This window comes from Phalaenopsis equestris, unplaced genomic scaffold, assembly GCF_001263595.1.
Source record: "Phalaenopsis equestris unplaced genomic scaffold, ASM126359v1 Scaffold000167, whole genome shotgun sequence".
Classification (NCBI taxonomy): domain Eukaryota; kingdom Viridiplantae; phylum Streptophyta; class Magnoliopsida; order Asparagales; family Orchidaceae; genus Phalaenopsis; species Phalaenopsis equestris.
Genome location: NW_018164609.1, coordinates 459398 through 485540, shown reverse-complemented (window position 1 = coordinate 485540; position 26143 = coordinate 459398). Strand labels below are relative to the sequence as shown.

At 34.0% G+C, this 26143-nt stretch overlaps 3 protein-coding genes across 4 annotated transcripts in view; 2 read left to right on the top strand and 1 right to left on the bottom strand.

The window, feature by feature from the left end:
- The window catches only part of LOC110022055 (alpha-glucan phosphorylase, H isozyme), a 33343-nt gene extending 22318 nt beyond the window's left edge, over positions 1-11025 (top strand). The window contains exons 8-16 of the mRNA XM_020720835.1: positions 2160-2344; positions 2744-2861; positions 2944-3075; positions 3433-3651; positions 3772-3975; positions 4271-4429; positions 9857-10120; positions 10235-10425; positions 10708-11025. Coding sequence (XP_020576494.1) covers positions 2160-2344; positions 2744-2861; positions 2944-3075; positions 3433-3651; positions 3772-3975; positions 4271-4429; positions 9857-10120; positions 10235-10425; positions 10708-10834 — 1599 coding nt within the window. The 3' untranslated portion in view covers positions 10835-11025. The remainder of the gene's footprint in view (positions 1-2159; positions 2345-2743; positions 2862-2943; positions 3076-3432; positions 3652-3771; positions 3976-4270; positions 4430-9856; positions 10121-10234; positions 10426-10707) is intronic.
- Positions 11026-12378: 1353 nt separating this feature from the next.
- On the bottom strand, positions 12379-20229 carry LOC110022095 (serine/arginine-rich splicing factor SR45a-like). 2 transcript variants are annotated; one of them, XM_020720891.1, is made up of 6 exons: positions 19953-20207; positions 13578-13600; positions 13397-13486; positions 12897-13008; positions 12628-12777; positions 12379-12489 (listed from the first exon to the last, which is right to left on the bottom strand). In XM_020720891.1, exons 2-6 carry the CDS (start codon positions 13598-13600, stop codon positions 12463-12465), a joined length of 402 nt encoding a protein of 133 aa, XP_020576550.1. In that variant the 5' UTR covers positions 19953-20207; the 3' UTR covers positions 12379-12462. The 2 variants fall into 2 exon arrangements, with proteins under 2 accessions (XP_020576550.1, XP_020576548.1); XM_020720889.1 differs by lacking the exon at positions 12379-12489 and having other exon boundaries at positions 12496-12777; positions 19953-20229.
- A 2493-nt stretch (positions 20230-22722) lies between these two features.
- Positions 22723-23906, top strand: LOC110022106. Its single transcript, XM_020720905.1, has one exon. It carries the CDS (start codon positions 22913-22915, stop codon positions 23252-23254), a length of 342 nt encoding a protein of 113 aa, XP_020576564.1. The 5' UTR covers positions 22723-22912; the 3' UTR covers positions 23255-23906.
- The last annotated feature ends 2237 nt before the right edge of the window (positions 23907-26143 follow it).

Genomic DNA, 26143 nt, shown 5'->3' with positions numbered 1-26143 from the left:
TTGAAGTTCTACGGGAGGTGGGCTCCATTACTAGTCCGCTAGGATGGTCAACCAGGAACTCCTAAGGCTAGATTATGGGTTCTGCGAGTAGGAGATTAAGACCTCACAAAAATGAGGTCAACAACTGCTAAAGAAGATCTCAAGTGGAAAGCGACGATGCATGAGCTCTTGATAAAAATCAAACATTAGAAATTGTACCACTATCAACGGGGAAGAAGGTTGTTGGATGCAAGTGGATTTTTTCGGTAGTGCAAACTCTAGAAGGGAAGGTAGAGAGGTACAAAGCATGACCAATGACAAAAGGGTACAATCAGATGTATGACATTGACTTTGATGAAATCTTTGCACCGATCACAAAGATGTGCACAGTGAGAACACTGGCTTCTCTGACAGTGAATTGTAAATGGAGATTAGACTCCACCAACTGGATGTGAAAAATGTTTTTATTCATGGAGAGCTACTGAAGTAGGTATATATGGAAAAACCACCAGGATTCAATATATCTCAGACAATGAGCAAGGTGTGTAGGCTCAGGAAATCACTGTATAGCTTGAAACAATCTTCTCGAGTCTGATTTGACAAGTTCAAGAAAGCAATGGTAGGCATGAGTTATCAACAGATCAATGCTGACCACAATATTCTTTCAACGATGTAGTGGTCACATTACTATTCTTGTTGTGTATGTGGATGATATGATTATCACTGGGGATGATGAGGGAGAGATTACTCAGCTGAAGACATGTTTTGGCAAAAAGTTTGAGGTGAAGGGCATAGGACAACTGAGATACTTCCTCAGAGTTGAGGTGGCTCGTGGAGCAGAGGGGATTGTTCTATCTCAGAGAAAGTATGTGTTGGACTTGCTCAAAGAGACAGACTTGTTGGAATGCAAGCCTGAAGTTTCATCAATTGATCAGAAGGGAAAGTTGAGCAGTGAGGCGGGAAGACCCAGTTAATCGCGAGAGGCACTAGAGGTTGGTAGATTGTCTCATTGATCTAAGTCACACTTGTCCCAACATATTATTTGCGGTAAGTATGGTGAGTTGCTACATGCATGATTCGAGGAAGGGTCGCATGGATGTAGAACATCAGTTCTGAGGCACCCTGAAGAATGCATTAGGGAATGGGTTGATCTTCAGGAAGAATTGACATATAAGCATTGAAAACTATTGGAGTCTGATAGTTTCTCAGAGTTGAGGTGGCTTGTGGAGCAGAGGGGATTATTCTATCTCAGAGAAAGTATGTGTTGGACTTGCTCAAAGAGACAGACTTGTTGGAATGCAAGCCTGAAGTTTCATCAATTGATCAGAAGGGAAAGTTGAGCACTAAGGCGGGAAGACCTAGTTAATTGTGAGAGGTACCAAAGGTTGGTAGATCGTTTCATCTATCTAAGTCACACTTGTCCCAACATATCATTTGCAGTAAGTATGGTGAGTTGCTACATGCATGATTCGAGGAAGGGTCACATGGATGTAGTACATCAGATTCTGAGGCACCTGAAGAATGCATTAGGGAAGTTGAAAACTGTTGTGAGTCTGATTGGACAAGTTGTATGGATGACGGGAAGTCCACATTTGGGTACTGCATGTTTGTAGGAGGCAACTTGGTCTCTTCGAAGAGCAAGAAAAAGTAGTAGTAGCAAGGTCAACAACAGAAACAGAGCATGGGGTCATGGTCTTAGGAGTTGCTGAGATGATGTGGCTGACAGTCTTGTTGGTAGAGCTCAAGGTGGACCAAAGAACTAAAATGTAGTTGTGGTGCGACAACAAGTCAGCGATCAACATCGCCAACAACCTGGTGCAACATGATAGAACCAAACATGTGGAGCTTGATAGGTTCATCAAGTAAAAGTTGAATAACTGTCTATTGGAGCTAAGTCATTTAGTCACTAGAGAGCAAGTGGCTGACTAGCTCACCAAACTACTTAGCTCGTTAGATTTGTCTAGGTTGTGTGACAATATGGGCTTAGTGGATATCTTTTGCCCATCTTGAGGGGGAGTGTTGTATATAATGTAAGGTTCTATTTGTAAATAGAAGAAATATAGAGATTTATTTGTAAATGTTGTAAGACTATATAAGCCCAAGTGTTAATGAAATGGGTAAGTTTTTTCACAAAATAATTCTTTGAATATGCAATTGACCTTAAAAAATTGATATTGCAGGATATTATTGCTAGATTCAAGGAGAGGAAAGATGGAAAAGAGACTTGTCAATGGACGGAATTTCCTAACAAGGTTGCTGTTCAATTGAATGATACTCATCCCACACTTTCCATACCAGAACTAATGCGGCTATTGCTGGATGTCGAAGGGCTTAGTTGGGATTTAGCTTGGGATGTGACATCAAGGTGCATCAGCATTTTTCCCTCAATTGGGGCATTTACATACATACCACCCTATTCTTATGTATTTACATATCTAACACCTAAACTTTATTCTAAAATCTAACACCTAAACTTTATTTTTTACATTTATACCACCTAAATCTTTCATATTATATATAAACATCACTATTTTAACTTCTAAAAAGTGAAATACACACCTTTTCACGCATGGATGAGGTGACATTTATGTAAAAACTGGAATTTAGGAGTTAGAGATGTAAACACATAAGAATTGAATGGTAGACATGTAAATCTTCCTTTTAATTTCTTATCATTGAGATTGCACGCCTGATTAGAATAGGATGCCTTCCCTAATTGTTTGATGTGGTTTCTACTTGCACTGGAAATGCTATTTGGCTCCAGGACTATTTCTTACACCAATCACACAGTTCTTCCTGAAGCATTAGAGAAATGGTCACAGGCTATACTCTGGAAACTTCTTCCCCGACATATGGAAATTATTGAAGAAATTGATAAGAGGGTATGTTCCTTTTCTTTTATATTTGTGCTGTTTCTTTTGGCCGACTGTTCTTTAATCTCACCCATTTCAACATCTTTTTTAGTTCAAAGAAATGGTGCGTTCCAGCCATACTGATATGGAATGCAAGCTCCCAATGATGCAAATTCTGGATAGTTCCAATCCAGAGAAACCTGTTGTGCGCATGGCTAATTTGTGTGTTGTTTCTTCACACACAGTAAGGCAGTTCCATGTCTCTTGGAAACCCGCAACTTCTCATATTCTTCCCATTATAATCAAGCAATTATTTTGCAGATCTATAACCAGATTATAATTAAAAAGGAAGTATTTTATAAAAACTACGCTGCTTAAACTCTCTGTACAGAAGTTTGAATGCCATTGATCTAATTTTTTTTTGACTGGCTAATCATAAAACTAAGTCCGATTCTTCTTTTGCATGAACTTCTGTAAATATTATTAGCTGCTTTTAGAAGTTTTTGGCATGATCAGTCACTTTTGTGCTCCATTATAGTATTATTGATTTGATGACTGTCTTCCCTGAACGCTGAACCTGGTATTACTATAAACATTTTAGGTAAATGGGGTAGCACAGTTACATAGTGATATCCTAAAGTCTGAGCTATTTGCGGACTATGTTTCTTTATGGCCTGGTAAGTTTCAGAACAAAACTAATGGTATTACGCCTCGTCGGTGGCTACGTTTCTGTAACCAGGAGCTTAGTAACATAATTACCAAGTGGCTGAACAGTGATGCTTGGATCACTAATCTTGACCTCCTTTCTGGGCTTCGTCAAGTATGTTGTTTTTCAATCTTGTTAACTGATGCAAGATTTGGCCACTTCCTATGTTTATGTAGTGTGTTGTAAAGTACCCATTGGCTTCATGCACATTCTTATGGCAAGTTTTTTTATCAGTTTGCTGACAATGAGGAGTTGCATGCTGAATGGGCTTCAGCGAAGATGGCGAGCAAAAGTCGCCTAGCACAGTATGTATTTAACATTACAGGAGTGGAAATTGATCCAAACAGCCTATTTGACATCCAAATTAAGCGCATCCATGAATATAAGAGGCAGCTGCTGAACATTCTGGGGGCAGTTTATAGATATAAAAAATTGAAGGTGTTAAGATATCTCCTTCTTATATCCTTCTTTACCTCTTTATTTTGTTTGTTAAATAGTACTTCATAAAATTTTCAAATTAAGCTGTGGCTGCTTTTCCCTCCTCTACCTCAAATTCACAAACTATAGTTGGTGAGGGGTGTATCATGAAACTCCAAAGTTGATAGAAGAATACATACAACCCCAATTTAGCGGGCAGAATTTAACTGATTCGCTGCTTTCCAAAAAAGTTGTAACTTTATGATTTTGCATGCTGTAATTTAATATCTGGATAACTATGAAGTTGGTTTTCTAGGAAATGGGCGCTGAAGGGAGGAAGAAAGCAACTCCGCGTACCATCATGATTGGAGGAAAGGCATTTGCAACCTATACAAATGCAAAGAGAATAGTCAAACTTGTGAATGATGTTGGTTCTGTGGTTAACAATGATCCTGAAACTAAGGATTATCTAAAGGTATGGTTATTATTATCTTTAACTAATGTCAATATAACCTGTGGATTTTTTTCAGAATTCTTCTCGGGCAGCGCTGTTGTTCTCTTTAAGTTTTGATTTGTTCTTCTTAATTTTATATGATAAATTTAGTCACTCTATCACTTAATCCTACAGTTTTTTCTATAATGCTCCATTATGGAATATGATTTTCTGAAATGCATCTCTGTTCCAATAAATTTAAAAATTGAGCATTTTTAAAGTTTATTTTCAACTAACATTAAATGATAAATTTTATAAAAGACTAAATATCCTTAATAAAGTTATTTAAATGAGAATTGTTGTCGATCTCAATTGCCATGCGACAACTTGGGTCAAGGGCGAGGGTTGTAAATTCAAATTTATGGGCACAATTTACGCAGCCTTAAAAATGATACAGATAAACAAAAATTTAAAATAACAAGTTTTTTCATAAGTATGTAAGATAATTGGGAGAGAGATGGCTCCTCTGCAAGAAGGCACCTTAACTAAACATTGCCAAAATAATAGATTTTGAAAATTTTAACATATGGATTGACAACAAGGCCTGTGATCACTAAATAAAACCAATTTTGTTTCTTTTCATATAGTGCACACTAATTTTCTTAGCTCTTAAGGTAAATTGGGTTTTTTTAATTATGTTTTTTTTTTTTAATGTTAGATTATAATATATTTAAACCTACGTTTCTAGACTTCTTATGGCAACAAACTTTTACAATTAATGACCTCTCCTAATTATGCGGTCACATGACTGGAGAATTTATGGAAGACTGAGGTACTTTTTAGGTCTTGTGAAATAGGTCCTGACGAAAAATTATTCCATACGGATCGGACACTGCACGCAGCTTGCATGCGGTGTCCTATCCGGACCGTAAATCACCTGATCTACGGTCCTGATGTATTTCGGTGGGCCCCACCAAATTTTTTTTTAAAAAAAATACGGAAATAATCCTGACCATAGATCACCGTGATCTACGGTCAGGATCGGACACCGCATGCAGAGATGCATGCGGTGTCCGCACGCAATAATTCCTCGGTCCTGACAGGATCCTATGGTTTTATTCCCTTCTGGCGTGCAATCCTTTATTAGCATCGAGTTAGTGAGCTAACTATGACTTTTAGCTCGATTCAATAATTCTTAGCCATTACATGGATACATTCTTGTCAACAATTATCGGTTGTCTTACCCAAGAAGTTTCTCAAATATTGGAAGTTAATGGTTGATTTGATGAGCAAGCCTTAGTTAACTAAAAAAATTGACAATATGAACCATTAGCTCCAAGCTAACAGTATGGCCTAGTCTTATTACAAAAGCTTCAACTGTGTTGACGTTAAAAAATTATTTAAAAGAATTAATATTATTAATTAGATTTAATTAAATTTAATTAAATTTAATTAATAGAAAGCTATTCACTCCAGCCCTCATCCCAGTAACTGCTCCCGCTTCTACTCAGTTATAAGGGAACAAACCAAAACTAAGGGGTATCCCCCCACCTCCGTTCCTTTTAGTTCTTCCTCTCCTTCATCTACTACTCTTGCTTGCTCCGCCACCTTTCAACTCATCCGCTTTGTTCTACTCCACTTCACCTTCCTGTTCTATCATAAGCCATGTACGCTTCTATTGTCTCTTTTTGTTTATTCAAGAAAAAATGTCGCACGAACTCAACCCAATTGAGCCGCGATCATTCCTTGCTTTGTCATGACCTGTGCGATCCCTCTGCCCCTCTGCCCTAACCTTCTGCCTAACTCTGCAAGAAGCCTTTGCTCCACCACGCCTCTTCTGCAAATCACACGAAGGAAAGCCTATTTTATGCCCTCACCGAAGCCTTAATATCTAAATCAGAAGCCCGAATTGAGTTCTCTTCTGCCTACCCGAGCACCGAACCCGAGCCACTTTATTGTTTGTTTTGCATTCTTATTTTTTTATTGTGTATTATTGTCATAAAAAATGTGTTTTTGTTTTTTTATTATTGTGTTGCGTCGTCGCCGTTAACAATGTGGAGGCTCGAAAGATATATTTTTTGGGACAGAATAGGGCAATTTTTAAAAAACATCCACACGAGAAAGCACGAGTACCCATTCGTGGGGAAATTAAGTACCGTTCGGGGAAAATTGCAAACTCACTTGGAAAACTTTCTAAAATGAGGATTTTAAAACACCCATTCATTTGAAAGTTAGTGCTCGTCCATGGGAAATTAAGTATTATTCGGGGAAAATAAAGTACCATTCGAGAAATGTTTGTTTGTGATCTAACCATTTTGTGCAGGTACATTGAAGACATGTTGTGTCTTTTAAAATCGCAGGTTAAATTTAAATTTTTGCTTCTCAGCTGCAAGGTCTCGCAACACTGATCAACTTATTTCTTAAGATAGTTGGGAAGGTTGACATTCTCTCATGCCCCCAAATGGGGGTTACGCTAGGAGGTTGTCGAAATTTATAGTGATATTAGACTTGTAAATAATATAAAACTATGGATTGTTTAGACTTTAAAAATGATATCACAAAATATATAATAATACTTAAACTGTATTTCAAGTCATTTCAAAAGAATAAATTATATGCACTTGAGACTTGCATAAGATTCATAAAAAATTGAATGACTCGCCAATTAATATAGTAAGATTTTTCTTTGACTTCAAATTCGATCATACTTGAAAAGTAAACATATGAAAAATCAATATCCAAGTACAAATAAATCTGCATATGGTATATTTAAATCCATAAATTGAGGCTTAGCTTAATTGGAGTAAGCTTAGGGGGCTAAACCTAAATTGAATGTCAAATTCTATAAATTGGGCCTAGATTTAATTATAAAATGTCATAATTTGAGATGCTAAACTTGTAAACTTGACCTAAATATACAATATCATTAATTGGGGATAAATTTAAGATATAAATGTTATTTCTAAATGCTAAAATAAAGAATCAATATTTTAATCTTGCCACTAGATTCACATCACACCTACTAGCGAACAGAAGACGGTCCCTTTTTAAAGCCTAAAATCACAACACTTGCAAATATTTTATGCTCTAAATGGTTTCAAAAAATATATAAATATCATGGTCATCTTCTAAGTCGAATGAGATATTTTGAAATGTGAGTCTATTCTTAAGACTTCGATGAGTACCACTTAAGATACTCGAGTTGTATAAGCTTTAAGCTGTCTATATAAATAAATATTTTACACATTTTCAAATGCCCGCATGTGCTCCAACCAAAATATTAAATATTTAAATATGAGGTTTGAGAATGTTGTACGGGCTAATCGGGTTGTCTTGTCTATAGGATATGATTGTAAGTCTCACCTAACTAGTCTAATCCTCCTTCTTGCAATGACTGGGGTTGACAAATCTAATAATTTTGAAATAAATATCCAAATTCTAAAAATAGGAATTTAAAAGTCCAAATCACCTAGTTTAATCATCTTAAGTATAAGTATAAGAGTCAATAGGACTTATATTTTGAAAAGATCAAACTAATAAAATTAAATGTCCCCCTTTCAAATGTAAAAGTTTTAAAATATTCAAAACCTCGATGATGGTTGTGTTGATCGAACATTTCAATCGGAGAGGTCAATCTTTTAAATTAAGTTTTTCGAAGTAAGCAAATTTCATTCACCATCTGCAACTGTTTGTGAGAATGATATAATTCTGCTTGACTTTAGCTCACAAAGAGCAAATGTAATATCAAACATATTAATATATTGACAATTAATGTAATTGCATGTCAGTAAGGACGTGGTTCAATTTCTCTGTTCGTGTGGTTCTGCCGTCAAATGACACCACAAAATAACAGTTACAACCAGAGCCTTCTAACTGCGTGGTTGCTGCCCAATGACATCACTATATTACGGTCACAGTCACAACCCATATATTCGCCAAAGGCTTTTTATCCTTTGTGTTGTTAATCATAAAAGTATAATTGATTGACATAAAGTTTTCTGTTAGTTAATATCGACTTAAGTTTGTCCTCTTAGACAAACATCCACTCCAAATCTATAAGGAACTTTTTGCGTCGACGATAATCATTCTGTCAGGTTGAGTCAACTACCTTCTCTGACTAAGTGGATCAGGGACCACGATAACCCAGGATGACAGAACCATTGGATGATGATCGTGTTTCGTCTTTGTTTTCCCACCATTCGCTTTAAGCTTCAAGTGATGAATTCTATAATTTTAATCCTAAGTCTATTGCTATTATATGTTGAATACTCAATTCTTAGTGACTTTTGTTTTGATTGAAAGTGTTCTCCCGTTATCGAGAGGGATGATTAATCTTAGGAGCTTGAGTTTACGGGATACCTCGAACCTCAAATCAAAAAGCCTTCTGAAAATTTGACCCTCCAAAGCTCTAAACAAAAAAAAAAAAAGATTGTAGACAATTCATGGAGGGTCGTTAATTTTCGGAGCCCACAAACAAAATTCCCACTTGGGCAAGCAATTTACTACTCTGAAAGATGGAAACAATCTCCGCACGGATCCAATGGATGGCGGTTGATTTTTAATATTTCCCACAGATTTCTCTTAAAAAATGAATATATTTTATTTTATTATGAGTTTTTAATGATTAGTTACATCTCAGGAGTAAAACCCAAGAGCATTTTCAATTAAAATAATGTCTAATTTTGATTTTAAATCTTGTTTTAAAGGACTTAATTTAGCAATTCAAATGGAGGTTGACTCAACTCGATAATAAATTTCTTATCTTAAAGAAAGATGTGGTAGAAGCACGTAAACCTGATTTCTTAGGTGATCATGACAAGAGACTAATTTTTGGGATAGTATTCCTGTCTTCAATGAAAATTTTAATGCTCAAGTCGATTCAACTTTAGAATAATCAGGCCAGAGTTAATCACCTATAATTAAATAGTTCAAATTTTAACGGCTGGTTTTCTAGTTTAATTGAATTGTTAACCCATGCTCAATTGGGCATGTTTAATTTATCTCAGTTTTTGGTTGAACGGACTATTACAGAAGGAGAATTTGTAGGAATAAACTACAAAATGTCTCTATAAAATGGATTCTAAGATAGCGAAAAGAGTTTACGTTCTCTGTCAAGTTCTTTCAGTTGTTTGATGTATGTTGTATACCCACAGGCCACAACCTCATTCATGCCAGCGTGTATTGTGTTTTAGCGGCCAAAGGACAATTGAATTTAGAAATTAAGATTTGACAAATGACACACTTTGTTTACTCATCATTTGGTTGAATATAGGTGGGCACAAATATTATGTTTAAACTCTACAAACCCTATCAATACTCACTTGAGAATGATGATTTCATTTTCACACTCAAAATGTGTAGAAACACAATTATCACTTCCTAAATCATATTTTCTGTTTGTAAGGAAGCAAGTATACTACAAACTATATGCAATTTCAATTTTTTTTGTTTCTTATTTAAATAATCCAGGTTATCTTTGTTCCGAATTACAACGTCTCAGTGGCTGAAATGTTAATTCCTGGTAGTGAGCTATCTCAACACATCAGCACGGCTGGCATGGAAGCTAGCGGGACAAGCAACATGAAGTTTGCACTAAATGGCTGCCTCATTATTGGCACATTGGATGGTGCAAATGTTGAAATTAGAGAAGAAATTGGAGAGGATAATTTCTTTCTTTTTGGTGCCAAAGCAGATGAAGTGCCAAAACTGCGCAAGGAGAGAGAAGACGGACTGGTAAATTACTAAATATAACTTCTTATTGAGCTGAAAAATACACTTTTGATCAGCAAGCATATATTTAAATAGGATTTCATCATATATTTATGCTCCACTTGTTACTGGTAACAGTTCAAACCAGACCCACGATTTGAGGAGGCGAAGCACTTTATAAGAAGTGGTGCTTTTGGCGCTTACAACTATGAACCCCTTCTAGACTCCTTGGAAGGAAACTCCGGCTACGGACGTGGCGATTACTTCCTCGTAGGCCATGACTTTCCAAGCTATATGGATGCACAAGATCGAGTTGATGAAGCATACAAGTAAGAAACAAAATTCTCCTCCTATTTCCATGAGCTATCTTCTGGTTTTATATGCTGATAAATATGATTTTGTTTTTATGTTTCGAAGTCTATGAACTCCTTGACTGCTATAAGATTATGAGATCTTCCATGCCTACTTCTATTTCTGCCCTACCTTCAATTAGTTTGGGAAAATCTACATCTAAATATGCATGTTTTGTTTTGGTCCAATAGGAAGTTGTATGTGCTTCTTCTAATTTTGGCCTTGTCATTCAAAAAGCTGCGTGCTATTTATTTTTGCAGGGACAAAAAGGGATGGCTGAAGATGTCTATTCTGAGTACGGCTGGATGTGGCAAATTCAGCAGCGATCGCACGATCTCAGAATATGCTAAGGAGATATGGGGAATTAGCCCCTGCCCTGTGCCGTAAAATCACACAGGGCATTTTGATGAACTGTTTGTACTAGATCTCTTTTAATTTTTCTTTTCCTGAGAGTTCATTGAAATAAATTTATACTCCCAACATTCCAGAAGGGTTACCAGCAAAATTATCCAGTATTTACTGCATATTCCAGAGGTGATCACAACCTCTTTAAATCTTCATTTAACCTAATGTACTTTTTGAAAGTAAATGCCTTATAGATTATAGGAAATGAAAACTATTTTTTTTATTGATTATTATATTTCGTCAAACATGCATGGGTATAAGCTGTGTTGCAATCTTGCGTCGGAAATGAAAACTATTTAAGAGGACAAAGCAGATTAGGTTGTTAAAATGTTCCATAATAGTGAGAACAAGGGCTCATTTATTAAAATGTTGCTGCATTAAAAGTACTTCCAGTTTAAATCACATATCAACCCGGGCTTATTTTCCACTGATTATCTGGAGTCATTCATCCGATACACCAAATAGACATGCCTGAAGTGTTATCGGACATCATGAACATTCATCAAAATTTAATAACTATCTACTTAAACGGGAATGAAATAAAATAAACTGGATGAAAATATGCAAGCCGACCAGGGCCAACAGTCTCGAAGATATAAATCTACTGAACAGAACATACAAATCAACGACTTAATATCCAGCTCTAGTAAGTTTAACCACCAACAAATCTAATCTAAACAAATAGTGAACGATACCTAAAGTATTCAAATACGTTCTAAGCCAAAGCTACACAATTAATAATATGCTCAGATCAATCAGACCTAACCGAGGAGCTAGAAACAGATCTAGAATGAAAGCTTGCACTCCTACTGTGGGAATAACTTTCACGGGAGTTTCCCTTCTTACTAGCAGAAATGGCTCCATGTGAAGGGCTCCTCCGGTACCTCCTCGGTGAAGTACTGCTCAAGTAGTGCTGCCTCCTAGTCCTGGAGCTTCTACTTTGTCTTGGCGAGATGCTCCTCGAATAACTTCTCCCATAGCTTTTCTGGTAGGCTGGAGAAATGCTTCTCGAATAGCTCCTCCTCCTTGACCTCCTGGCCCTTGGAGATGGGCTGCGTGAACTGTAATATGGAGACATGGATCGGGAAGGAGATCTGGAATCCTGAGAGGAGTGATATCTGCGCCTTCTGATGGGTGATCGCCTGTAAGGAGACGGAGACCTCCTGCGGTGGTAGTAGGGAGAGCATGACCTTTCCCTATCTGAGGAGCTCAATTGCTGGGAGATCGGCGGCGTGCTTCAACAAATAATGGATGCAATTAGATGGGAGAAAGCAGCAAGGAAGGAGAAAGATTAGCTGCGGATAAAAGATAACGTCTTACCACGGACTTTTCTCAGACCAAGATATCTACCAGGAGTAGGGGTACGCCCACGCCCCCTCTTCGCCTGTATGGAAATGTTAGGATAAGTTAACAACATCAACCACTGCAGAAAAGCATGTAAACAAAAGATAGAAAGTCCTGCATATGTTTTGTCGTATAAATGAAGTGTAAATTGTGCAACAAAAAAATAATGCAGGGCATACAACCCTCTGGTTGATTGATGATTGCTTGAGATGATTTGATTTGTTAGGATGTGGTAAATCTTGTGAAATTCGATGGAGACCTGCTACCTACAATCCACCCTGTTGGCAACAAAACTAGAGGCGAAGAACATGACATAGTCTTTATTCTTAGTAGGAAAAAAGCTCAAAAAATACAAAAACAAAATTCTACCGGAAGATAAGAGTGAGAACTAACCGCTGCGTAATTAAAAAACAAAAAATCAAATACCCTACCTTCTCCACAGTAATGACCCGGCCATCCAGTATGGATCCATCGAGATATTTGATGCATCTTTCCGCGTCCTCAATTCTAGCCATCGTCACAAAACCAAAACCACGAGATTCCCTTGTGTATGGGTCAACCACAAGATGAATATCAACCACCTGCTCAAATAATGCAGGTAAATTATATATGAATCAATGTGAATCTCTTCCTGATCAATATACACTGAACTGTTGGGTCCTTGGTTAACTACAAAAAGTTTCACGTAATTAAACCATACCTTTCCTTCCTTGGCAAAATGATCCTCAAGCTCGGCCTTAGATACATGAGCAGATAATCCAGTCACGTACAAGTTGTTACCCGGATTCACCGCATCCGAATAGTAACAGCTCCTATGAGAGTTCATAAACCAAACAATCTTAACTAAGAAAATCAAGAAAATTTAAACAGAACAACTAAGCCCTGTTAGTTAATTGTTGTGCAGATTATTCAAAAATACTTATCCGTATATAACTAGTATTTTAGCATTGAAAACTAAAATACATGCATTTTCTGTACGAGAATCCCGTATATTTTTCAAAATATTCATGTGCATGCCTTTGACATCTCTTTAAGATATTTAATCTCTTTAATATATTTAATAAAATAAAATTTTTACATTTGAACTCTATTTACTAGTCCATATTTTTCATTCCTTGGAATAAAATACTTAAAACACATGTCCGGAATTTTAAGCAAAAGAAAAAAAGAAACACCTATAAAATAGCACTCAACTAGTACCTTGACCGGCTCCTTGACCTTGATGGTGAACGTGAAAGAGATCTGCTGTATCTACTGCGATGATATGGTGATCGAGAGCGAGATGAATACCTAAAAACATGAAATTTATATATAATTACATTCCATTATAAATTTATAAAATTATTCAATCCTTGAGATATATAATTGTCAATTAGCTAACCTTGAACGCCTCGTATGGGACATCTGTGGACAGCAGAATGAACTGTCAGTTTGATTGTTAAAAATTAAGAACATAGTTACAATAAAAAATAAAAAATAAAAAGAAAAACCAACTTATAAGAAAACTGGCCAACCAAGTAAAAATAACTACAGAAAAACCTTTTAGCATCTGAAAATTAAAAAAGTAAACATAACTATTTAAGATAAAAAATTAATAAATAAAATAACATAAAAAAGCAACTTTTGAATAATCGTAGTGCACTCTGACGGTCCAGAAGATTACATCCCACACTCAATAATAGGTGATTTGGTATAGCTGGTGTGATAGATAGAGCTAGCTAAGAGCTAGTATAAAGCTTAATCAGCTACATGGTTATAAGAATTAAGCACAATAACTAATAGTCTGTTTAAGGGGCAGCTGCAATTGTTTGAAAAAAATATTGTAAAGCTACTGGGAAAAAAAAAAAAACTGTTATTAAAAAAATTCAGTGGTTATTATTTTTTTTTTTTTAAGTCATACCTCAATTTTCTGGCAGCTACCGCAGTTAGTTAGGTCTAATGGGAAAACATAACTTTCAGCTGCAATTTTTTTTTAGAGCACAGGTAACATATAGTTTTTCAAAACTGCGTTGCAGCACCACACCGCCGCCCTAAACGCACCCTACAACACTTGAGGTGATTAAAGAATCATCAAATGTCCAGCAGTGCATAGTTAGTAACAAAGAACTAGCACAAAGGATAGAACAAGCACTCACAATAACAAACTAGTCACTTAAATCCACACAAGCATCTACAAAAGCAACCCTTCAACATTACACCATTTAAGTATGCTCACTCAAAAGATGATTTTATCAACTTTAACAAAATATAAGATAAGAATTAGTAAAAATTACAATAACATAAACTCATCCAAAATAGAATTAAAAAGGTAAAAGCATGCCAAGCGCAAGGCAAATGCAAGTTTAAGAAGATATTGCTGAACACAGATTCATCAATGCCTTGTAGATTAAGGCTGTTAATGTACAAAGAATAGAGACACAAACCATCACCTGCTATCTTAACGAAGAACAAAATGAATAGAAAAAGGCTATTTACCATGGAGAAGGTAAAAAATTGCCAACCGAAGTACTCAACAACTTCTTATATAAAGCATATGATTGGCATCTAATTTTCATACACAAATATTGCTATTAAAAGAATCTTTTATCAATCAACAATCAAATAAAAAATATGCATGAGCCAAGCAATGCAATCTCTTCAATATCAAATGCTTAAACTGAGAAAAATTATTCAAATCTTAACCGAAGCAGATTAGCGAAATTCATTAATGCTTAATATCATAGGCATCATTTAACATGGTTCTTAGTGGCCCCCAAATCCTGGATGCGAAAAAAGGATTATTATGTTAGATAGCCAACAACCAGCTTAAAAATTGTCAAAAAATAATGAGATGGATCTTCTATATCATTGTGTCAAATATAAGACATCCCCTAAAGCAAAACGTTGAATGGCCTAAACACGATGAAAAAAATGCAGCAGAGCGAAGTTAGGGTATAGTATTAAATAAGTAAGAATTCTCACATTATAATTAATAAAATTAAAGATAGATTCATAGCTCTAAATATTGTTATTGATACTGAAATTTTTAACGTTATACATATTACTCTTCAAATATGTCTGGATATATGTTCAACAAAAAAAAAAGAATAACCAAAAAAAAAAAATTTACAAAGTATCTCTCTTGCATAAAAATAATTTTATTGAAGAAAACTTAAATAGAAAAAATGTTAAAGTGATAAAAATAATTTAAAAATATTCATGATGTCTATAATTTTCGAATGAATAATGAAGAAAGTGGTCGTATTAAATTTTGTTTTAGTTTATTATTTTGTTATTCCTCATATTTTATTTTAAAAAATATATGTTATATTATCACTTATAAGAATAAATTTAATAAAATAAGAATGGATTATTTTCTTATGAAAAATAATATATCATTGAGATTGTAAGATCATTCCAAAAAAAATTGAGTAGCTAACATCGATTATTAATTTCAAATTTTAGCATAGACAAAAAGATAAAAAGTACAACAAAATATCATCATAATATTATTTGAGAACAGTTATTAAAAGACAAATAAAATTATTTTTATAAGCGACTTAAAAATCTTAAAATTTTGGATGTTCTTGAAAAAATTAGTATTAAATGGAAAAAAATGAGTATTTTTTAGACAAGGATATTCAATATAACAATGAGATATTTGATAAATTAAAAAAAAAAAAGCAAAAATATGATCTCCTTTAGTGATCTTAATATCATAAATAATAAACATTTTTATTTCAACCATCACATTAAAAAAATATTATTTAACTATACTTTATTGAAAATAAGTGAGAAAAAATAATAGGATATTATGTTTTGTAATAGAAGTATATAAATCTTTAAGAAATATAAAAATTTTGTGACTTGATAAATTTGTAATACTATTTTAAAACTAAAAAAGTTTTTGATGGATGAAGAAAAATTTTATTTGTTACTACGTGAAACAAAAATTTTTCAAAATTAATTTGGATTCATAAAAGTTATACATTTATTGAAAGGTTTGATGGATGAGTAAAGAGACATAATTTTTGTTCGTTTAAAAAAGTATGATAAAATTTCTTGAGTACTTTGAAGAATTCTAAGGAAAAAAAAATTATATTGTTTATATTCAAGTCATTAAAAATATGTATATTAGAGTTGTTACTTGTATTCGAACACAAGAAGGATTGACAAAGTATTATCCTACTTCAGCTAGATTACATCCAAAATCGACTTTAAGCTCCTATATTTTTGTTTTAGTTATTTATATTTTGGACATTTCCAGGAGGATGTATTTGGTGTATGTTTTTCACTAAAGATGGATAAAACTAGAGAGAGCTCAAGAAAAATTCAATTTAAAATCTAAAGACCTTTGTTTAAGTGGATCTAGAATTGAATACATGGACTGTAGTTTTAATAGTAGTAGATCTATTGATGAGGTTGTAACAATGGATAATCAAATCATTAAAAAGAGTGAAAATATATCTCATGTGTATTGTTCAAAATGATGGAGATATAGATGGGATGTTATTAGTATATTTCAAGTTGACATGTTGAAGAGGAGGAATGCATCGAGCCTATTGTGTGATTGAAAAGTACTGCTTAGACATTTAAGGTTTATTTTTTTATAATATGATGGTGATAACCCCAATGTTTAATGGCACAATATGTTAGCCTATAAAAGAGAAGCATAAAATTAAGTGTTTCTTAGATGACAATGCTTAGGTGGATGAGTGGATAGAAACTTAAAGATAAAATGCAAAACAAATATATCCATTAAAATGTTCGAGTTGCTCTAGTGGCTAACAAGATTAAATAAAGTCTGTCTTATATGGTTTGGTCATATTATACGTTGACCGTCTAATGAACCTATTAGGATAGTAGATGTATTAGATTTGACTTACTTTAAGAAGATAGAGGTAGACTTAAAAAGGCTTGGGCATGTCATATAAAAATGATCTTATTTTATAGGAATCAAATAAAAATATGACATTTAATAGGACACAATGGAGAAAATAATTTATATAGCCAACCCCACTTAATGAGATAAAGGTTTATATCATAGGCGCCATTTAGAAGGGACTTTCATCCCCTAAAATAAGTTTCTCGAGATTTGGATGTTGCACTTAAAATGTCTAATTCATGTGAAATATCTCCTTTCTCCATGGTTATATTTAGATTGCCTTTTATGTTATATTTATTTTTCAAACAACAACCTCACTGACTTCAAGTTGTGCATATTTTTGACAATGTTATATAAAGATTTGTTGTCTTAAAAATCTATTCATAAATAAGGTTCTCATAAAACATTTCAGTAATTAAATTACATCTTGTGGTGTTCTAATTTAAGACTTTACATTTCTAAAAACAATTAAAAAACCGTTCAGGGTGTTAACCTCATGGAGCACCTTGATATGAAGCGCTAAAAAATTGTCTAAAGACGGAAACTTCACTTCTTTAGGTGAGGCCTACACCTTTTTTAACAAATGCATACACCTAGAGGAGTTTAAGGCACACCACAATTTTTAAAGTTTACTTAAATTAACTTACAAACGACTGTGATCAAGAATAAGTTTCAGGTTTCATTTTCCAACATCGTCATAGGTTTCACTTTCCAACATTGTCCTAAGCACAACGTCTACTTCGATGCATAGACGAGTTTCCTTGTTTTGAGTGTCGGCAAGATCTCCATTTATGCTCGATTTCCTTTCCAAGCTTTGTTCCGAGCACAATATCTACTTCAAGCGTCTACCTAAGCGTAGCTTCTACTTTGAGCGTTCGACGAGCCCATTGATAGTGAGATTCTTCTTCATCGCTGTCGAGAGTTATGAAAAAGTGGTATGTAAATATTTATTTGGATTTTTTAAACAATATCAGTGAAGTTCTACTCTTACGTAATTGTTAGTTCCCTGATGAATTGCATGCTTCTTTTTTCTTTTTTATTTCTCATGCATAGATACAAAATATTTGGGAAAAATTTTGATCATTTTATAGAATAAACTTTTTTCCATAATATGTGCTAGCAATCTAATATGGGTAGATCATATCTAAGTTACTTTAATCTTTTACAAATAGAAGTTTCAAATGGATATCATTTGATTTGCCACTTTAAAATTCACTTGCTGTTGTTGCTGAGCTTGAGCTCAAATTATTGGGTTAGTTTTAGAAATGTCTATTAATATGTTAATGATAAGACATTTTATTTTTGAGAAATTTGCATACATATTATTTTTTTTAAATCAAGAATTTTTAGTGACAATGTTCCGGTTGCTTGCTTTTTCTAGTAAAATATTCATATTTCTTAGGTTCAACAAAAGATTGCCTTGCCATTATTATTATGATATTATAATGGCTTCAATATTACTGTGCTGTTAATTGTCATGTATTTGAATTATGCATATACTTCAAAGTTTAGTAATTAACAGATAATATATTTTGCAACCTTCTTTTATCTTTTCACTAAATGTTACGATGGCATAAGGCTTTTATTCCTTCACTTGTTCATAAAATTGCACCACTTGCTGCTTAATTGGTTTGTTTTCTATATATCATTAGTGGTTGGAATTTCAACCCTCCTCAATCGTATGAAGGTTTTGAGTTATAATAATAAAATGTTGATTAAATTACATAAGTACAAGAGCATATTGTTTAGATAATTACCTTAAAAGTCAACATAAAGTACCTTACTACACAGCTATTATATTGTTATCTTAAAAATCATCCTATATTTAATAGAACAATTGTTCTCTTCTTGGTTTATCACTGGACCAATTTTGCAGTTTACCTAGATTCAGAAACTTTGCTTTTTAACGATAAGAAATATTTTTGTGAGCCAAGTGAATTAAAATAGAGTTATAGAATGAAACCAATGACAAGGAGTTTCAAAACTAAATGATATAAATCCTATTAAAAATGAGAATAGCACACAAAGCAAGCCGTTAAAAAATATAGAATTAACCTGATTTTTACTGCAATCATATTGCCATAAATTTCTTTTGGAAGACGGTTTTCCTGGTCCAACCAAATATGTTTAAAATGGCATTCATATTAACGGAGCAGGTAAGTCGACAGGTGGAGACTAACTATAGCAAGTCCAATAAGGTTTTCTTTCAAAATGGTAAACCAAATGTTGGCCTCGTGTGTAATGATGCCAAAAAGTATCAAAAACATTTAGGAATTATGCTAATACTCCTGATCCTTCTTGCCCAACGAAATGACTAGACTACTTAAAGAATATTGACAAAATTGTATTGAGAAAATTGTGTATGGTAAATCAGAGAAAATATAAAAATGTGCCGAGCTCGACTGAAATCCTTTCCACATTAACAACTAACCTTGCCCGAATTTGAAAAAATATTTTACCATCGGATAAAACATTAAGTCGCTCAAAATTAAAGTTACTCAACGCATTTTCTTGTCGGAGGTTACTAATCTTTTCGCTAAATATCAACAAGTAGCTATTGAAGAAGTAGCATTATTAATCAGAGCTGTATCTTTCTCGATAAAAAATATAGAAGAAGAAGACCAGTCATCAAGCACAGTGTTTCTACAAGTGATAAAAAAAAAAAGGTCTGAAAGATCAATAAGCACTAACTTTTCCCAGCCTCTTCCCGCAACATAAAATCAACTTAACATACAGGTTTCCAAGAAAAACAAAAGAATCAAACGAGATCTATCTATAACTAGGGTAGACGGAGGTATACAAAAACAGGGATGATCGGCAAAACAAACCTAGTCACAATTTTCAATCAGTTAAGAAGGAAAGGAAGCCTGAGATCAAAATTTAGATAATTACCCTGATCCGTTCGAATTAATCCCTAATTCTTAGAAGACGTCTCGATCTCGTTGGCTTCCTCCCTTTGCCTCGCTAGCTTCTTCTCTCCTGCCAGCAGCGTGCGGCCACAAATAACCGCTGAGATTTTGTGGTTGAATGTATACAGGCGCTGTGAAGACGGTTCCAGAGTGGCGGACTCCAAAGGTCATTTCAATTTTGTTAAACGTACACGTATTTTCTTCTCAGCAGACTTGGGTACGGCCCACAACTTCCAGGCCTTTGGGCCATGTATCGCTTGAATAGAGAAGGAGGTCACTCGGTTACTTTTACAACAACATTAAACATTTCTTTAATATTTACATTTTGAATTCCCAAATTTAGAATTTTAATTATTTTTATTAAATAAAATGTTAATATTTTTAGTCATAAAAAACTATTTTAAAATAATTAATGTGTGATACAAAATAGAATTAATATTGAGCAATGCATGACAAGTTAAGGATGTACTAAAATGTGAATTATCATGTGGAGATACTTTATTAGAATTATAAACACCAATTTCCCATTTGATGAGTGGATGGTTGAGTTAATGTAAAATTATTAGTTATAACCAACCTAAGATACAAATCAGTTGAATTAAATGTTGATGCACATACGTGATGTAGCCAACTCATCAAAATATAAGTTGTGATTCTCATTCTGACTTGAAGAATTTTTTTCACTTTCTTATGAGAAAAAATCTTCTCTATAATTACGACATTCCTAATAACCCTCTAACTTTTTTCTCTAGATTTCAAAATTGTGTGCATGTGATTCGGAAGCCACTTCATAGCCAATAGTCATAACTCCTCTCCTCAGGACAAATATCCATATAACTCAATCTTTGTATCCATAAAACACTTGTGTGCTCACCCAATAACTCTCTCTTAAGAATTCAAAACATTCCTTGCAATATAAAATGACTACTAAATGTGCATCTAAGCTTACTTCTCAATATGAACTACTATTACAGGAAATCAGATCTTATCGTATCCCCTCGAACTGGTCTTTTATGACTGGCCTTTTAACCCAACATAGCTTACTCCAAGTAAGCCCAACTATTTAACATTTTTCTCCAACTGTGGGTACCCATACCAAAATGGCTCATTGAGCTACTTCAAAATGCTCTAACACTACACCCTTCTAAGGTGAAAAAAATTCCACCATAAGTTGTAGATTAACTCTCTATTATCTCATTTAATCTATAATAACTACAAACAATAAAGGATATAGTTTTTCAAATACCAAAAAATGTATGCAATTTTGACTAATCTAACTATAGGGAAGGTCCCTAGTTTAATCATATTTTTCTAGACAACGCTCATTATAAGTACAACCTTTAGAACCATCTTTCCACCACCTTCCCAACTTTCATTGAGAGGTGAAGTAATTTCCTACATCAATGAACTATTATCCCACGGAGTTCACTGTCCACCATTATTTCTCTAAAATTAAAAATAAAATGTCAATATGCATAAATGTGAATGATAATTTTTGTGGGTATCCAATAAACAATACATTATTAATGCGTGTCAATGATCTGTAGTTGTTGAATAATAAATCAACATTTCAGTGTTACACACTGATAAAATAAGAGTGGTGTGATAAGATACCTCGACTACTTACATGGAAACCTCTAGAAAGGGGAAAAATTAGAAATTTATCTTAGTTGAGGCAATTCACTGTCTAATGGGAGTACACATACTCACTCTTCTTTTGAGTTAGGAAATATAGAATTACAAAGGTATTGTACAACAATATTTCAAGAAAATTAGTCATAACAAGTCACGAAGGCCGTAATCAATTGTTATGAATGCAGCAGTTCACTGTGAATATTGTAAACAATGGTTATAGTGACACCTTATCGTAGATGTTGTAGTTTAAAGTCATGGTAGTTGGTCATGTAGGCCGTAAATGATTGCTTCAGGAGCGTAAGCTGGACACGATGATTGTAGTAGGGAGCTTCAATAGCATTCATAGTCCTCAAAGGCCAGAGCCAAGAGTTGCATGAGATATGAGCCACGTAGGTCATAGTTGCTCGCATATGTCATGATGGGGAGCTAAGTATCATTTGTAAGCCACATGGGCCAGATTTGGGAGTTGCAGAAGTTGTGAGTCGCGTGGACCATATTTGTTCACATGGGTAGTGATGGTGAGCTGAACTAGCGTTGGCAGGTTGTAGAGGCCGAAGTTGGGAGCTGTATGAGTTATGAACCATGTAGATCATAATCGACCACATATTTCATGGTGGTAAGTTGTAATAACATCTGTAGGGCGCTAAGGTTAAATTTGAGAGCTACATAAGTTGTGAGAACATCTGTACATCACAGGCACACCATTACGCTACATGCACTTTTATAGAGAAAAATGTGAATTTTTTATCACAATATCAAATTATGAATGTTTGAATAATAATTCCTATTTAATTAACACAATTATAGAGTCTTGAGAGACTATCCACTAGTTATTGTTACAATGTCAATCGATATATTGTTTTAATGTGACCATGATCCCCATTGACTGGATTAGGTGGGCTAATGGGCCTAAATTGAAAAACTAGTATGTAGCTCTGTCTAATGATAATAATAATAATAATAAACCACGCTTATTTGGTCATTTTTATAGACACAGCCCATTTGTTCTGTATTTACATATTAAAACATTTCTGATGAGAAATGATATAAATAAATTTTATTTCAGACACATTATTAAATTCATTTAAAGTTGTGAAATAATAATTGATCAATGGGGGACCAAAGGACTGATCTTCACAGTGATCCGATCTTACTCGCGGAACGAAAACAGTGCCCTGGAGTTATATCGAACTCTCTCGTCCCACCTGCTCCTCACCATTTCAATCGAAATTTTATTTTTTTATCTAGGGTTCTGAGCTCTTCGTCATCGAATTAGGGATTGCGGCTTCGGATTTCTATAAAAAAGGTATGAGTTATAGGAATTTGGAGGAGTTCTGGGCGTTCTACGTGAGCCAGCACTCAAAGCCGTTAACACGTCGGTGGCACTTCATGGGCACGCTGTCCGCCCTCCTCTGCTTCCTTTGCGCCGCCGTGTTGGGGTGGTGGGCTCTGATCTTAGCTGCGCCGCTGCTAGCTTACGGGATGGCGTGGTACAGCCACTTCTTTGTCGAGGGTAACCCACCGGCAACCTTCGGCTACCCTTTCTGGTCTCTGATCTGTGATTTCAGGATGTTCGGCCTCATGCTCACCGGGAACATGGACAGGGAGATCAAGCGACTGGGAAAGCGCCCCGTCCTCCAGGTTTTCTGATCTCAATTCGTCCATACAAGTTGCTAGTTTTTTAATGATTTGTTGTTGCTTATGGCTGTTTTTATTCTAATTCTAGGTTTATGCTGTCTTTGTACAGTAAGATACTGACATTCGGGATTTTTATTTCTGTCTCTTTGTAATTAAACATGTTTATATTGCACTGATTTCTTTTACTGGTCTTTCATCTGCTTCTACCCATGTGTCATAATAATGTACAAGGATCCCGATGAATTGGATGGCATGCAGTTTCTTCAAATTCTTGTTTTTAATTGCTGCATTGTTTGATCTCTGGCTGATTATTTGATTCATGCTAAGGGATTGGATAGCATAACAGTTTAGTGTAGAAAATAAATTTGCCCGTGAATTGAGATGTAAACTTCTATCTTAATGGATTGTAAACAATGGATCATTTGATGATAAAAACTTTGTAGGATCTAGAAGGGAAATTATATGGCACCGTAAATATGGGAAAATTATCCTGAATCAGTTCGTCATGGCAATGCAAATGATATATTTGGAATCCATCAATCTCATAATTCAGGATAGCTTCAAAAACAATTTGTGTAGAAGTGTTTATTAGAGGATTGGATGTCGATTTACGAGGTAGATGTGAAAATAGAGAAGAGTCCATGGAATTTATAGTAGGCTTATGAAATAAAGTCAAATTATGCAATAGAAATTTGAATTTATACCAAATGTTTCTAGAAATTTAAATTTGCAATACTTTGCAGAGTTTAAACAACTTTTATATTAACCATGTTTAATTTCTTAATTGTTCTTTATGGAATTGTAACTTTAAATTTATCATGATTGAGAACCTTATAACTCTTGTTCATGTCAACATGAAGTTTATAATTATCATAATTAAAAGCTTGTGTTTTGCAAATACCCTTTAGGCACATCATGTAAATTATGCAAATTATGAACATGATATGATATGATTCCAGTAATAAAATGCTACAAAACCATTATATCATATGGAAACCTAATAATGATCTATAATTAATTTCTTAAAGATAAAATGTTATTAGGATTACAATCAACAAAATACATGATTATCATATGTCCATATGGAAGAACGGTTAAAAAAAAGAATCTTAAGATAAATTTTCTATGAATTGGTATAACTAGAAACCAAAAAAATAAAAATAAACCCAACTTCAAGTTGGTCATTCATCATGGGAATAGTGTCAACATGTAATTTCTCGAAAGAAATATTTTCAAATTGCTTTGTTGACTCATAAACTAGATTAACCATGATTGATCCATCTTTACTGGTAAAAATACACCCAGCCTGATTGGAAGTCGTATTCATATACAAGCATATGCTCATTTTCAGTTTTATATTCTACTTTTAACTCATTATTAAGTGTAGATTTAAATTCATGAATGTGGTTCGATGTATATACAAATTCAAAATATTTAGTATACATGCTTACATGAATTTCCATATTTTCAGCTGATTCAAATTCAACAATACATGATTCATGTGTTAGTTTACCTATAATGGCCTTAAGATGAGTGGTTATTGAATTATCAGTAGGAATAAGCGTCAGTGCAACAATTCTTATGGGATGGTAGTTTTTAATATTTTTAAATATCTAAAACTATGCATAAAAATATTTTGGGTGAATTATAATTTAGTTTATCCCGGTTTTTCACTTAAGACTATTGATGTTAGGGTCCATTTGGGGTAGCGGTGTGGCATCGCACCATAATTTTGTTTGTTTGGGTAAACTGCGTTTTGGCAGCTTTTTTAAAAGCTGTCGTTGAAATCGTGTTTTCCCACCAGTCTTGGTTTAGGTTTGGTGGCAGCTTCTTAGTTGCGGTCTGATTTTTTCAAAGAAAAAAAAAAAAATGTAATAGTCACCGTAGCTTTTTGAACATCAGATTATTTTTTAGCAGCTTCACATTTGCTTTTAATAAGCTACAGCTGCCCCAAATAGATCCATAGCTAGAGGACTTTTGAATAGTGCATAATATGTCATATTTTTCTTTTTTTTGTAATCATGAAATTGATGCATGTATTCACCAAATGAAGTGATATGTGTAAATCATGTCGAAAGAACTTAGGATTCTTTTATCACTAATCACTGAATATGCCAATAACCTTCTTTAAATATAAAATAATAAACACGAGAATAATAATTGAAATGATGATGTCATTATTGAAAAAATTTGACGAAATCAGTATGATTTAAGCCAGACAAGATCAAAAGAATAATTGTAATTTAATCAGTACAAGTAGAATTCTAGTTGTGTTAATTGTAGACAAAATAATGAATGTTAGAAAGCTACTAAAAATTAAAGTTTCCAAAAAATAGATCAAAAGGTTATCAGAACAAGCAATTCATGCCTCATGCTAGTTCATGGAGATAACTTTCCCAGAGATCAGGTAATTATAATAATACCATACTTGAAGTAATCACAAACTAACTTATACACTAAAGAATAAACTCCTCCTTATCAGGTTAATATACATGTTTGGTATAAGATTAGCCTAATTGGATTTCAGATGGCCTTTTAAGATCACACTTAAACTTCATTCAAAAGTTAGGAATTTGAAATGTTCACATAATATATTTTTTTCTCTTGAACATTACTTAATATATTCCTTTAACAATCCTCTCTACCTCCTAGAGGTGAACCTATGAGGAGCTAAGATTTAAAGATCATACGAAGAAGCCTTCATTGAAGGTGTAATCATCCTGATCATGCAATCATGCATCAAATATTTTAAGACTAATGATCAAAGATTAAGAGTATTCATCAAAATTATTCAATTTTTATGGAATGCATGAAGGAGAATTACAGCGCTTCACGTATTTGTTTTGTTATAAATTATTGTGATATGTGACCTTCCTTTCATTTTATTCAATTGCATTTTTT